This window comes from Bolinopsis microptera, chromosome 6 (assembly GCF_026151205.1).
Source record: "Bolinopsis microptera isolate Bmic1 chromosome 6, MBARI_Bmic_1.0, whole genome shotgun sequence".
Classification (NCBI taxonomy): domain Eukaryota; kingdom Metazoa; phylum Ctenophora; class Tentaculata; order Lobata; family Bolinopsidae; genus Bolinopsis; species Bolinopsis microptera.
This window is the reverse complement of record NC_087077.1, coordinates 15120483-15134624: the sequence shown is the minus strand read 5'-3', so window position 1 is coordinate 15134624 and position 14142 is coordinate 15120483. Positions and strand designations below refer to the sequence as shown.

General features: G+C 36.5%; 2 protein-coding genes across 2 annotated transcripts; one reads left to right on the top strand and one right to left on the bottom strand.

Annotated features, from left to right (window-relative positions):
* Positions 1-3272: 3272 nt before the first annotated feature.
* On the bottom strand, positions 3273-5144 carry LOC134816970 (Golgi-associated plant pathogenesis-related protein 1-like). The gene is made up of 4 exons (XM_063826030.1): positions 4971-5144; positions 4656-4751; positions 3930-4086; positions 3273-3793 (listed from the first exon to the last, which is right to left on the bottom strand). Exons 1-4 carry the CDS (start codon positions 5123-5125, stop codon positions 3722-3724), a joined length of 480 nt encoding a protein of 159 aa, XP_063682100.1. The 5' UTR covers positions 5126-5144; the 3' UTR covers positions 3273-3721.
* A 6206-nt stretch (positions 5145-11350) lies between these two features.
* Positions 11351-14032, top strand: LOC134817430 (glutamate receptor ionotropic, kainate 2-like). Its single transcript, XM_063826571.1, has one exon. It carries the CDS (start codon positions 11351-11353, stop codon positions 14030-14032), a length of 2682 nt encoding a protein of 893 aa, XP_063682641.1.
* The last annotated feature ends 110 nt before the right edge of the window (positions 14033-14142 follow it).

Genomic DNA, 14142 nt, shown 5'->3' with positions numbered 1-14142 from the left:
TTCAGCTACTTCGCCAAGTTTACAATTTTCCGAAGAATGCTTAATCTATGCATGTTTGTGCTAGTGACTTCTTGCGGTGCCGACAAGTAAAATGAGATACTGATCTATCGACTCCAGAATTATCCAATATTTCTAGATTAAAGAAGATATGATCTGAATTGCATTCTCGACTCTTCACATTGTTCGCTTGATGAATGTTACAACACGCAGGCAATTAAAAATCACGGAAGCGTTTTTAGTTTATTACGGTTATACATGTGATAGCAGGTAAATTGGACAGTTGGCAGTTGGTACTCATAACTATTTAGAGTCGCAATGGACGGAAAGTCAACTAGCTAACTAGGAACACCCAAATTTCTGACTAAACTAAAGTCGACTGACCAACTTAAAGTTCGTCGTTGCTGGTTTCTCGCGGAAGGTTCTTGTATTGCAGCGATCAGCGATCGATTAAATTTTCAACTTTTTCCATTTAACTGCGAGATTTACAAAATTTCGAAAATAAATGCCAATCAATTCTACCTTCAATGAGTACAAATTTTGTCTGTACCGTACGTCCTCAACCATAACTATGAATTAAGACCAGAGACATAAAAACCCCGATTAAAGAAGTGTTTCTATCGGTTGCGCTAAATAGCAAATTGGTGAACGAAGCTGAGCGGCAATTTTGGGATTTTGTTAAACGAAAACAGAATAGACAAAGGGCTTCAATCCTAAAAGTGAAATATCCCATACGGCTGATAATTGACTAGAACTGTCAAATATAGAACTGTAGAACATGAGGTAAACATTAAACAATACCACCTACTTTGAAATGATGAAGTTGTCATGGTACAAGGAATACAAGGAATATATCACGCCTTCAATGTGACCTATAATACAAATAATGTCTTTTGACACCGGAAAAAACCAAAGTGTGCGAAAATTGAATTGTTAGCACAGTTTAACTACTAGAGTCTAGAACAAATACATTTGGCACACGCAGAATATTCTCTAGACCCATGCCTGTCTAGAATAAAGTAGTAGTCGCGGTATAATCTGTAGTACACTATTTTAAGAACGACAAATTTAGTCTACCATAAATTTAGTCAAACTTTTGACTAAAATTGTTGTAAACCAAATTTCATGAGTCTAAATTTTTCGGCGACTAATTTTAAAGCAGCAAATATGACATGAATATTATTAGGCTAACATTGTTTATAATTAATATATGAAATCACTGCACCGTTCCTACTGCACAAAACCGTACCAAAGTCCTATTGCACTTAAAGGGTTAGAGCTCCTCTTGGACATTACATTTTTAATCGATCCATCCCAATGCATGCTCTGTTGAAACGGCTGAAGGATCATATCGATAAAACTACGTCGTACCGACAAAAAAGGTAAAGTCGAAAAAGGGTGAAAAAGAAACTGAACAGTGTACTGAAGAACTTAGTGATTCATAGTCACAAACTCATATCTAGATCTGATGTTATTGAAATTCCCGAGTAATGCATTGCAGCTTAATCTGTAATGCTCAGACGGGGTAGACTAAATTTGTCGTTCTTAAGGTAAATGGAATGGAAAATGGTCTCGAAAAGTCGAAAAATTTGACTAAGTTGTTGTAGACTAAAAATTTGCGAAATTTGTGACTAAAATTATGGTAACCAAATTTATTGTGAACCAAATTTATTGGTCCTAAGGTATATAATAAGTGGCTTCAATTCAATATTGTAAAACGAATATGCAAAACGAATAATATATTAGTAAAAAGTCACACGACTCAGCATGTTGGTTTGTCATCATATGGTGAATATTACTCAAACTTAATTTCTGTTCCAATGACTAAGCGTTCAAAATGCGATTAAAATGTTCAAAATGTACAAAATTAAATAAAATGTACAAAATTAAAATGTTCAAAATGCTATTAAATTTTTTAAGTTCCAGAATATTGTAAAGGAAATTATTTTAGCTCATCCGTTCGTTTAGGTAACCTTCTGCCGGGTTCTTAATTAAAAAACTTGTGAAAGTGAGGGCATTTAAATATATTATTCCTTCTAGAAGAATAACGAAATAATGTGAATCATATTCGAATGAATTTTTGAAAATAGCTAAGGAGGTGTCAAGTGATTTCGCCGTATTCTGTCCACCTATTTTGAAAAGATCCGCTCTATAGAACTATAGTGTCCTCCGCCGTAATTTTTTTATTAACATTAAAAAGTGTATAACGATAACTATAATTAATTACAATTGCTATAATATATAGTCTTACAGACCACCCTCTTGTACGCCCTCTTGATACTCAAACGCCGTCGCCGTCTAGTTTTAAACTAGACAGTGTTTTGTTGAAGGATTACTAACTTAAAGTTAGTAATCCTTCAACAATAATTTGTGTATAACTTGGACAACCCCGTGTGGATCTATAGGTGAGAGCTAGCCGCCTGACCGGTGTAAACTGCTGATGATTTTTTCGGCTTGGCTTACAGGTAAGATTTTGTTATTGTAGCCAAATTTTAGCCGATAAGATTAAGATATTCAAACCTGAATCATCAAAATTTGAGAATCTAAATCCTGAATAAAATAAAAAATACTCAGATTTTTAAGAAATAGAGGAAACGTATTTCGGGTAATGAGGATTACATTGTTCCTGATTCTAGTCAAAGCAACATTCATTACCAAAAGTACACATATACATCCTAGCTCTGATATAAAGAATAACTCTACATATTTTTACTTTGGGTTGGAAGAAGATAACATTTTTGGCTAACACATCAAGTAGTGTCCTGTATTACACGAAAATATTAACATTGAAATATCAGTTTTCGTCGCTAACAAAAAACGTTGTTAATTTGATGTTATCAGCTTCAATATTTTACGTCTTGTTATAAACACAATACTGTATAGTTCAACAAACAAACAGTAAAGGATGTCATGTCCTGTGGAACTGGAAGGTTCTAGAAAAATAAGTAAATAATGTGAATCATATTCGAATGAATCTATAAAAATAATGAAGGGGTCAAGTGATTTCGCCGTATTCTGTCCACCTATTTTGAAAAGTTCCGCTATAGTATCCTCCGCCGTAATTTCTGGTTCCCGCCATTTGTTCATTAGTTCTATTTTGGAATTTTGACAGAACCTATGTATTAGTTTTTGGTTTTACCTGCTTCAAATCAACTATGTTATCAGCGTATTTTTATGTAGTTGTAAGCATTGTTTCGTTGAGATTCGAATTCGAATAGACTAGAATGAACAAACTTATGAAATATGACGTGTGTGAACGCAAAAAAACAGGCAGCTATTTTTTAACAATTATTTAATTAGAAACATCATCAAAATTAAAAATTTGGCAAAAAATACAAAATAATTTGAACAGCAACCTCCCTTCTTTCACATGCTCTAAGAAAAGAGAATCATTTAACGAATTTTATTTACTATAAATGAATTTTTTCAGTTTCTATTCGAGCGATTGAAAATAGCTTTCTTAACCAAAACAACATCCCTTAAAAATGAGATAAAAATAATATATTTCAATAATAGTTCATCTGCGATCACGTATTCGTAGCAATATTATCAGTAATTATGTCAATTAATTTAAATTTGTCCAAAAAAAGGAAGGTAAAAATGTCATGAAGCAACCTTGATATAAATAGTAATACCTAATCCTTTGCTCCAGTATGAACGTCTTTAAAAATAAAAACTGTTTCAAATCCCAAAACAATTGTACAGTTTTAACAACTTTACACATTTACATGATGGAACAAGCTCCTTTCTTTCGTTTCACGCACCTCTTGAACTCACTTTTAGCCAAGACATTTCCCTGAAATTTATAGAGTTAGTCAGGAAAACAGACAGATATCTTGATAACAATCGCAACATCAAACCCTGTTAGCTCTCCCGCCTAATCAACGAACTCACAAACTGGCACTTGGGGCAAGGAACCGAATGAAACCTACCTGGGGACCATAGTTAGCACAAATGAAAGCTTTCTCGTCACTCTTAGCAATAGCCATTCCTACTTTAGTGGTATCTTTCCACACGACCTGAGTGAAGTGGCCGGTCTTCTTACTAAAACCAGGGAAAATGTAGCTGTACTTCTTCACCTCATCGTACCTGGACAGCAAAGCGAGTTAGTAATTTACAAAACCTGGACAGGATAGCGAGTTAGTAATTTACAGAACCTGGACAGGATAGCGAGTTAGTAATTTACAGAACCTGGACAGGATAGCGAGTTAGTAATTTACAGAACCTGGACAGGATAGCGAGTTAGTAATTTACAGAACCTGGACAGGATAGCGAGTTAGTAATTTACAGAACCTGGACAGGATAGCGAGTTAGTAAGTTACAGAACCTGGACAGGATAGCGAGTTAGTAATTTACAGAACCTGGACAGCATGGGCGAGTTAGTAATTTACAGAACCTGGACAGGATAGACATTCCAATTTACATTGAAATAGTGAACATCACAATTACAATATTACATGAACACAAACATTAATACTCAGCTCTAAATTTAAGTGTAAACAAAGCTGATCCGTGAAGTTTCACTGTAGGATTACAGCCGGTCCGTTTATACATCTAGCGCTTCTAGATTTAATCTCGTGTCCTATATTGTCTCATAATACATTCTTGTGATCCCAATTCCCAACGGAGGCTTCAGAAGATAGGGAAGTTTAACTTACCAAGCTTTAATAGCCTCCTCAGCCATCTGTTCGTCTGTTTTCGTGTTCGTACCACGCGTCATGTAGTAAGCCCAGATATTCTCACCCATATCGTTCCTGTGAGGTGTGGAGTATTAGGATATGGAGTATGAGGATGAAGATTCCATTGTTTTTCCCAAATAATACTCTTTTCCATCAGGATTAACCCCCTATCTAATGATGGCATATTATATCTAATGATGGCATATTATATCTAATGATGGCATATTATATCTAATGATGGCATATTATATCTAATGATGGCATGTCGTCCAAATTGACAGATCTCCCTCTGACCTGTCACTGGAATGCCCGAAAGTGTTGGTTCTGAGGAGGTTGTTAGCCCAGTTCTGAGCATGACTCTCACAGTTCCTATCCCAGGTAAGAGGTGCTGCATCGTGCTTTGCTCTGTAATAGTTGTGTTTGTCTAGGGATACACTTCGGAACGTCATCTTGCTAGCACCTTACTCTGTGTGTTAGAAGTTAGTTTATAGTTAGTTAGTTAGTTAGTTAGAAGTTAGTTAGTTAGTTAGTTAGTTAGTTAGTTAGTTAGTTAGTTAGTTAGTTAGTTAGTTAGTTAGTTAGTTAGTTAGTTAGTTAGTTAGTTAGTTAGTTAGTTAGTTAGTTAGTTAGTTAGTTAGTTAGTTAGTTAGTTAGTTAGTTAGTTAGTTAGTTAGTTAGTTAGTTAGTTAGTTAGTTAGTTAGTTAGTTAGTTAGTTAGTTAGTTAGTTAGTTAGTTAGTTAGTTAGTTAGTTAGTTAGTTAGTTAGTTAGTTAGTTAGTTAGTTAGTTAGTTAGTTAGTTAGTTAGTTAGTTAGTTAGTTAGTTAGTTAGTTAGTTAGTTAGTTAGTTAGTTAGTCAAACATGTGGGCGCCTAAAAAATTCAGAAAATGACAATTTTAACAAATTTAATTTTCTACGAAACTTCCGACCACTCCTTTTCTACCAAAAACTACACCGCACCAGATAAAAACAATCAAGCACAGCCAGCAAGAACAAATCTACTCTTCAACACTAACTTTATGCAATCCACAGAAAAACGTAAAGCACAGCGATGATATTATCTGAGATAGCATATAAAATAATACTGAGTTGATGATGGATGATAATACTCGGTCGATGCTGACAAGATTTGTGCATCACACCACATCGAGACACCGAGTGTCCGTGTCAGAGAAGAAGCAAAGAAGGAGTTGATAACTTAACTTACAGTGGACTGAGTTACTGAGACACTGAGACAGCCGAGCGGATGCGAGCTTCATAATTTGGTTAAATATATGCTACATTATATGTACTTTATAGTATACATATTCAACACAGCCCAAATTAGGTATTTTCGTGTGTTATCTCTTGGTTCAACATCCATATTAAGTTGTCTGTCGTCATTGCTATTTGAAAGTTTAAAGAGTATGGATATAAATATGATAAAAGTTTATCATTAGAGATTATGTCATACGGTGGGAATGAAAATAAGTAATATCAAAATAAAGTTTATTAACGATTTATATGGTATCAAATTCGTATCCTAATACTAGTATAAAATTTGACAATGTTAATCATAGACTCAAGACCTTTCCGTTACGATTTATACGTGATAATTACAAAATTGATCCCATATTAAGGAAGCATGATATTATCAAAATGAATCCAGCATGTTAACCAATTAGTCACATAAGTAGACAATTGGAAATGATCAAAGCCAGATCTCGAAATTTAACAAATTCTTCGTGGCATTTCTTAAACGTTCCAGGAATTAAGGTCTAACGAAAATATGTTAACATTAATATATCATCTGAAAAATCTGAACACGGAAATTATAAATACGAGTTCCTTGCAATAAAGTTGCAAAAAATTTTAACCGATGTGTTCTATTCCAAGCAAAATATCCCGAGACTAAATAAAACTGAGGTTGGCAAATTATGAAACTCGGCACTTGTTTCTTTAAGAGGTGTAACTTCGGGATAATTCGGGTAATTCGGGTAATTCTGCTTTTCATGAAGAACCAACAAGAACTGTCATCAAGATTTAATATCGAAGTCTTTGTGTCTCTATGATGACACTTATAGCTTCTACGGGGAAAGAAATTGAATTTCCAAGAAAAAACTACAAAAAAAGTGAAAAATGAGATTATCTAAAGTTAGCCATTTTCCATTTTACTAATCCTGTGAGGAAAACATCTTCTTTCGGATGAGAATGAATGTCTTCTATTCCCAGATTATTAGTGATATAATTATCGTTAACTGAAATAGTACAGAAAATACAAAAATGATACATGTGTACAGATCGTCACAAAAAAATATGGCTGAGAAAGGTTCGACTGGATAGAGCAAAAGTAACAATGTTATTCCAGTTACTACCGGATATATCAAAAGTGGAAGAAATGTGTCCCAGCTCCCCCAATCCAATCCCAAGTAATATAAACTGACTATAAGTAATATAAAATGACTGTGAATAAGAATGTAAAGCAATTAACATTGCTGAAGTACACTGTACGGTACAGTGTAATACACGTGCCACACGAGATTATAATAATCTAGAATGACTCTTACGCTCTATATTCTTATATAGAAAACATCCGCACTTTCCCTAGAAGATTGAACCCAAAACATTCAAGCAAATGATGATCTTTTGTTTCGCGTTACTATAACAATGACGTTACTATAACAATGACCTTACACTCGAAAACAACAGCTACCATCCAGACAAGAGAGCGAATCTCTGGCAAAACAGATGTTATCCCAGACACGATGACATCTAATTCAGAGAAGTTCTTAGCAAAGGAACTATGCATAGGACACACTTCTGGAGCGAACCTCTGACGCACCACATCACAACAACAACAATAACCAAATCTCCAACTAGGATATGAAATCTATAAGACTGACAGTCCTCCCAGAAAGGAAACCGAGCATTTAGTGACAGTACTTTTGTCTTCCATAAATATACACGTCTCCTATATGTAGTGAGTGTTGATATCTTGTCGTGAAACAATGAAACGTCATTACGAAATCCTGTGAGGTTCTCTAGCAATGAGTGTTTGTGTTCAATCATATATTATGATCTAAGTATCATCTCTTGAACATTGAACAAGTTCAGGCGAAACTGTTCTGTTTTGAGAAATGGGTGCGGCTCTTATACACTATACAGTATTGGTACAAAATCTTTCTTCCGTTTTTCTAGACTTTAGTAATTATAGTGTCTGAGAAGAATGTTAATTTAGTAATTTGCTTAACCGCATGCATGAATATGTCATATTAATATGTCAGATTCTCCGTTCAGACAGAGATTATAACTAATTGATAACGTTCGACTATTAAAAGTGCTTGAAATTGGTGAAGCTTTGATATGTAGCAGAAACAGAAACAACAAGTTTGATGAAGAAAGTGAATGAAACAAAAAATGTCTAATTGGGATTAAATATTGAGCTGCGAAAAGAACTCATATCTCATAATAGATATTAACAGAATAGGTATTATGTAAGCTTCGAATCATAAAGTCATACGAGTTAAAAACTTAAAGGGTTATAATTAAGGGTTCTCGCTTCTCGGTCATACTAAATCCAGTGGTCAGAACCTGTGATAGTGGACGGTAAAACATCAACAAACAACCAAACAAAGTATAGTCTGACCGGGTATTATGTCAGACAAGACGTGTAGTAATAAATAAGCCGCATAAGATGTGTTATATATTCGATAACCGTTATGACACGTGGGTACACCCAGGTATATATCATACCAAACATGTTGTCAGAGGGCGTGTCACACTGTTACCGTTAGGCTGTAGTTAGCACGAAGCCCCCCAATCACACAGACCCCCTCCGCCTTTCTACAGAAAGTTACCTCATCCAAAACTAAGTGGGAGCAGTGTCAGAACAGCAGCAAAAGTAGCCAGCCAAGGGTTGAAGAAGAGCAACTGGAGCGAAACCTGGTTGAGAGGCTGTCATCACAGGGCTGCAACGGGGGTGATGTGTGGATGTGAGACAGTGATACGTCAGTAACAACTCAATAATCTACAGCTGATCTACAGGAGGAACTGGATCACTGAGATGTGTTGTGTACAAAGTGTGGTAATATGAGAGCTGTTGTAGGCCGAGTGGTTGTAACCTGAACTTTGGTTGAAATGTTATTGTGTGGCAGGTGGGCGCTAAGTTAAGTTAATAAAGTAATTATGTAATATTATAACAGCGGAACACTACAACACTACAAAGGTACAACTTGCGGACGTTTGGGGAACTCACCAGTTCCTATACTCAGGAAAGTGTGGAAATATGTCGACTCTGTTCCAGATAAACTCAGCTTGAATATCAAAGACAGTTTAGATGGTAATATCATCACCTTTCTGTTATCCTTGGTCACAAGTTCACTGAAACTTTCCTAGAAGTCTCCCAGTTCCCACTTAATACCAAGAATATAGATATAACTAGAACTCTTAATTTGAAGTTTTAAACCAAGCCCTCGCTCAACCTTACTTCATTGAATAGTACGTGACTGAATTGTACGTGATTAAATTATTGTACTTCATTGAATAGTACGTGACTGAATTGTACGTGATTAAATTATTGTACTTCACTGAATAGTACGTTACTGAATTGTACGTGATTAAATTATAGTACTTCACTGAATGGTACAGGACTGAATTGTACGTGATTAAATTATCGTACTTCACTGAATAGTACGTGACTGAATTGTACGTGATTAAATTATTATACTTCACTGAATAGTACGTGACTGAATTGTACGTGATTAAATTATTGTACTTCACTGAATAGTACGTGACTGAATTGTACGTGATTAAATTATTGTACTTCACTGAATAGTGCATGACCGAATTGTACGTGATTAAATTATTGTACTTCACTGAATAGTACAGGACCGAATTGTACGTGATTAAATTATTGTACTTCACTGAATAGTACGTGACTGAATTGTACGTGATTCAATTATTGTACTTCACTGAACAGTACGTTACTGAATTGTACGTGATTAAATTATTGTACTTCACTGAATAGAACGTGACTGAATTGTACGTGATTAAATTATTTTACTTCACTGAATTGTACATGACTGAATTGTACGTGATTAAATTATTGTACATCACTGAACAGTACGTTACTGAATTGTACGTGATTAAATTATAGTACTTCACTGAATAGTACATGACTGAATTGTACGTGATTCAATTATTGTACTTCACTGAATAGAACGTGACCGAATTGTACGTGATTAAAATATTGTACTTCACTGAATAGCGAATTGTACATGACTGAATTGTATTCTTTCTTGTTCGACAACGCATGTAGTACATCCTCCAAGACTTGCAAAACTCTTTTATAGATTCATTTATTAAGTTCAAACTTCGTTACTGCTCCTAATCAGCTCTTAGTACCCGGAAATTATGTGCTAATTAGTCGAAAGTTAATAGTCGAAAGTCAAAACTAATATTGGCTCTAAATCACCATAACTCAATTATAATTTATAAAAGATCACTTCTGAAAACTTTGTATCAGTTCTTATCAATGGTGGTCGTCATTTACATCTCAAACATGAATCAGGTATAAACTATAAACTGCACGATTTACGGAATTTTAAAACTATTCCAGTCTTTGAGTTTCGACCAAACTGTCGACTAATCGTTAGCTCTACAGGTAACACATCCGGGTTCTAAGTAAAGAGAAACATCATCTTTAATCTTCGATTTGGTACAAGCTTTGGCTTTCGAACAATTCATTTAGGTTAATTATACAATTACATAATTACTATAATTACAGCAGCTTGGATTAAACTCTTGTTAAAACTTCTACGGTTTCTAAATTTTCGAAATAAGTATAACGTAATTGTCCATTTTACAAATATGTAATGTTTTATGTCATGTTTTACTTACTATTTATTTCATAGCAGTATTGTATTCGCGTATTTTTAGAAGGTGTAATAGCAAAATTAAAAATTTGAGTGCCAGTAAAAACTTCGCAGATCTTTTTCTCAATTAACTTTGAAGAACAAATATTATAAGTGATGAACAAAGGGAGAGTTAATTTTTAATATATTTAAATTTTACAATTCAAATTTTGCAATTGACTCATGAGTCATGGTTTAACATCACTTCTAATGTAATTAAATCGAGCCAATTATTTGCATGCCAGACTGAATGCACCATGTCTAATTTAAATTCGTGACTTCTCAATTATTCTCTCGGCCTTCCTAATTTCAGGTCTACAGCAACACAGCCAGTTATTTTTTGTGTTATTCAGCAAAGTTTGATTAACGCTCTCAAATTCTTGATATGTAGAATCGTTATAAGATAAGACTATGGGAGGTGCTATCACTTTTGTGCACTGCAGCTGCCATCAATTTCCGCAGCTAAATTTTATCTGTAAACGTTTAATTTTATGCGATATTTTCGTCTTAATACAGTAACATAGCCTTTTAGTTTTAGCTTGCGTTGATTGCGTGAAATTACATCAATTTCAGTGGCTAGTCGTTATTCATAAATATTTGCGTCGCGTCCGTTTCGTTTTTAAAATAAACTTCAATCTTGCTCTGATAAAGTATCTATTACGACCGAAATTCAAGCTTCATTTCATCACTAGCTTAAGAAACCTCACCCTGTATTTTCAGGACCTGGTTTTAAACATCAGTGATGTTCCGAACACTACCATGTCTAGCAGGGCTTGTTATTACTATGGTTACATCATCCGATGTTAAGGTCGGTCTTCTTTACCGGAAGGGAGATCCTTACGACAGAGCATGGCAGAAAATCGTACGTTTCGCGGAGAAAAAGCTCAACATCACAATAATAACCCAAGAGTACGGTGAAACCCTGCTAGACAATGTGGATGCTTGCTGCAAGGTCATTGCAGCTGGTGCAGCTGTTGTTGTCTCTTCCTCAACTTCACAGGATACAGCTGTTCACGCTGATGTGGTCTCTCCACTGAACATCCCTCTTGTATCGGTTTCTGCTACTGATCCCTACCTGAAAAACAGTGATAGGGACTACCTCTTGAGGCTGTCTCCTCCTGACAACTATCAGGGTCGTGCTATTTACGATTTACTGGAACTGTTCGAATGGAAAGAAATATCCATTATGGCTTCATCAGATTCATATGGAATGAACGGTATAGCCGAACTTCAAAATATGATCAATAAGCACTATGGACACACTGTAAAGCACACACTCTTCTTCGACAGGAATAAGGGCGGTCCAAATGTGTCTTTCCAACTTCAAGAGCTGAAAACGAGTTTGGCAAAGGTGATTCTGCTACACTGTGGGTCGGAATATGTTAGAAACATTTTAGAAGAAGCCCATGAAATGGGACTTATGGGAGAGGGGTATGTTTGGATCATCACGGAGGCATCAGTCTCTCAGCCAGCCAGTTTGATGATCAACGGATCCTTCGCGAGCTACTACGAAGGTTTGATTGGCTTGAGAGCGGCGGTTACTAAGACAGATTCCTACAGGAGGTTCAAAGACTCATACCTTTTATCAAGCGATGAAACATCTGTAACCGATCTTACGATCTACAGCTTGCTGATGTACGATGCATTCGGCCTCTCCACTCAGGCTTTAAGAAGTATTGGTTCTCCGCAACAGTCTGGTATAGAGTGTTTCTCTAAAGAGGGATGGAGTTCAGGGCCAGAGGTCCTCGATGCTCTCCTCTCAGTTGAGTATACTGGGGTGGTAGGTAAAATTAACTTTACAAGCACTGGAGTTAGCACCAGGGTTGTTTACGACATAGTCAACTTCAGAGATGATAATTTCCAGACAGTTGGACACTGGCATAACACCTCGCATATTGAGCTGTTCGGGAAACTTACATTTCTTGGTGGAACCTACCAAGTTCCCTCACACATTGCCAATGACATTGAAGGTGTTCACCTTAGATTGGGGGCCCTGGCTGAAGGTCCCTTTATGTACGAGATATCAGATAATTGTGAGGGGAATCGGTGTTGGACAGGCATGTGTGATGACATTGTCCAGATGCTGGCTATAGATCTTGGTTTCACATACGAGTACGTTAAACCTCCAGATGGACATTGGGGAGGATACGATCCTATTACGAAGGAATGGAGTGGCCTGATAAATGAACTGAAGGGATCTCGAATAGACATGGTGCCATTGCCTTTGTCCACCAGTGTGGCTAGAAAAGAAGTTATTGATTTTGGATATCCCTTCATGGACGCAGCGATCACAGCAATAGTAAAAGCTGAATCAGGGACTAACAATCCGTGGTTCTTCCTTTCGCCTTTTGACAAAACAGTCTTTGCATCACTTTTAATGGTCAATTTCGTTGTAGCAATGCTTATTGGAATAATGAGCAAGATCTCACCAATGGGTATCCACGGAGCCAGATTGCACGCCATGAAACTATGTAGTTGTAGAAGTTGTGATTTATGGAGATCTACAAAGGGAGCGAACATACTCCGTCAGAGGTCCAACAGCACAGGCTGTCTGGTCGACAAAGTGGAGGACAAGAGCTCGCTGGAAACGTCTTTCTACAACTCCGTTTGGATGGTAGGATCAGGGTTAGTTGGGAAGAACACCAGACTCTTCCCTTACTCAATGTCCGGTAGGTTCCTCCTTTTCTCATGGTGGTTCTTCATGCTCATCATCATGTCAGTGTACACGGCAAATCTGACAGCCTTCATGACCTTGTCCAACTTAGGGGTCCAAATAGAAGATGTCCAGAGCCTCCTAGGACAAAGCAAGTACGAGTGGGGTGTGATAGGGAACAGAAACCCAGAAACGCTCCTACTGACCAACAAAGACAAAGTCTACACCCAGATAGCTGAGAGAGGAGTTGAGTTGGCATCATTGGAGGAGGCTTTGGAGAGGTTGAGGAACGGCTCATTCGTCTTCATAGACGAGGGTCCTATTCTGAGGCATCATCTCAAGGATGACTGCGACATGTTCATCATAGGAAATGAGTTTCAGTCCTTTGAGTACAGCTTTGGTCTACCAAAAGGATCCCCATATAAGAATCTAGTGGATAAATATCTGTTGCAGTACAGAGAGAAAGGAGTGATTGATTACTTGTGGTCGAAGTGGTCAGCCAAAAAGGTTCTCTGTGATCAGAAGGTCGGTAACGACGTTGTCCTGGACATGAAGATGCTGGGAGGAGCGTTCTACATCCTTGGAGCTGGAATATGCTTGTCTCTTATCATTGTGACAGGTGAGATTCTCTACTCAAGCATCGCAGACTGCGTGAGGTACCCAGGTGTTACCTTTTCTAGAGCTCTCAAATCAAGACTTGACTTAAGAAGAGAATACTTGCTTCCTCAAGCCTCTAAAATAGGGGGCACTATATCGTCAATAAGACTGAACATGAACATTGGAAGCGTCAGAAATAGTTTAGTTCTCTCATAAACTAGATATAGAAATTAGACAAGTTATGTCATGTTTTTAATCTTAACCGAATCGATTCTAATCCTCACACAAATACACTGATACAGGTTACTAACCGAAACCATTTGTCA

What these genes read in the sequence shown, in the direction of transcription:
- LOC134816970 (XM_063826030.1), bottom strand. Translation starts at nt 5,125, where the DNA reads ATGACGTTCCGAAGTGTATCCCTAGACAAACACAACTATTACAGAGCA. An exon ending in GAGGAGGCTATTAAAGCTTG is followed by an intron (nt 4,087 to 4,655) that starts GTAAGTTAAACT and finishes TTTGCTGTCCAG; the next exon opens with GTACGATGAGGTGAAGAAGT. An exon ending in GTGCTAACTATGGTCCCCAG is followed by an intron (nt 3,794 to 3,929) that starts GTAGGTTTCATT and finishes TATAAATTTCAG; the next exon opens with GGAAATGTCTTGGCTAAAAG.
- LOC134817430 (XM_063826571.1), top strand. Translation starts at nt 11,351, where the DNA reads ATGGTTACATCATCCGATGTTAAGGTCGGTCTTCTTTACCGGAAGGGA.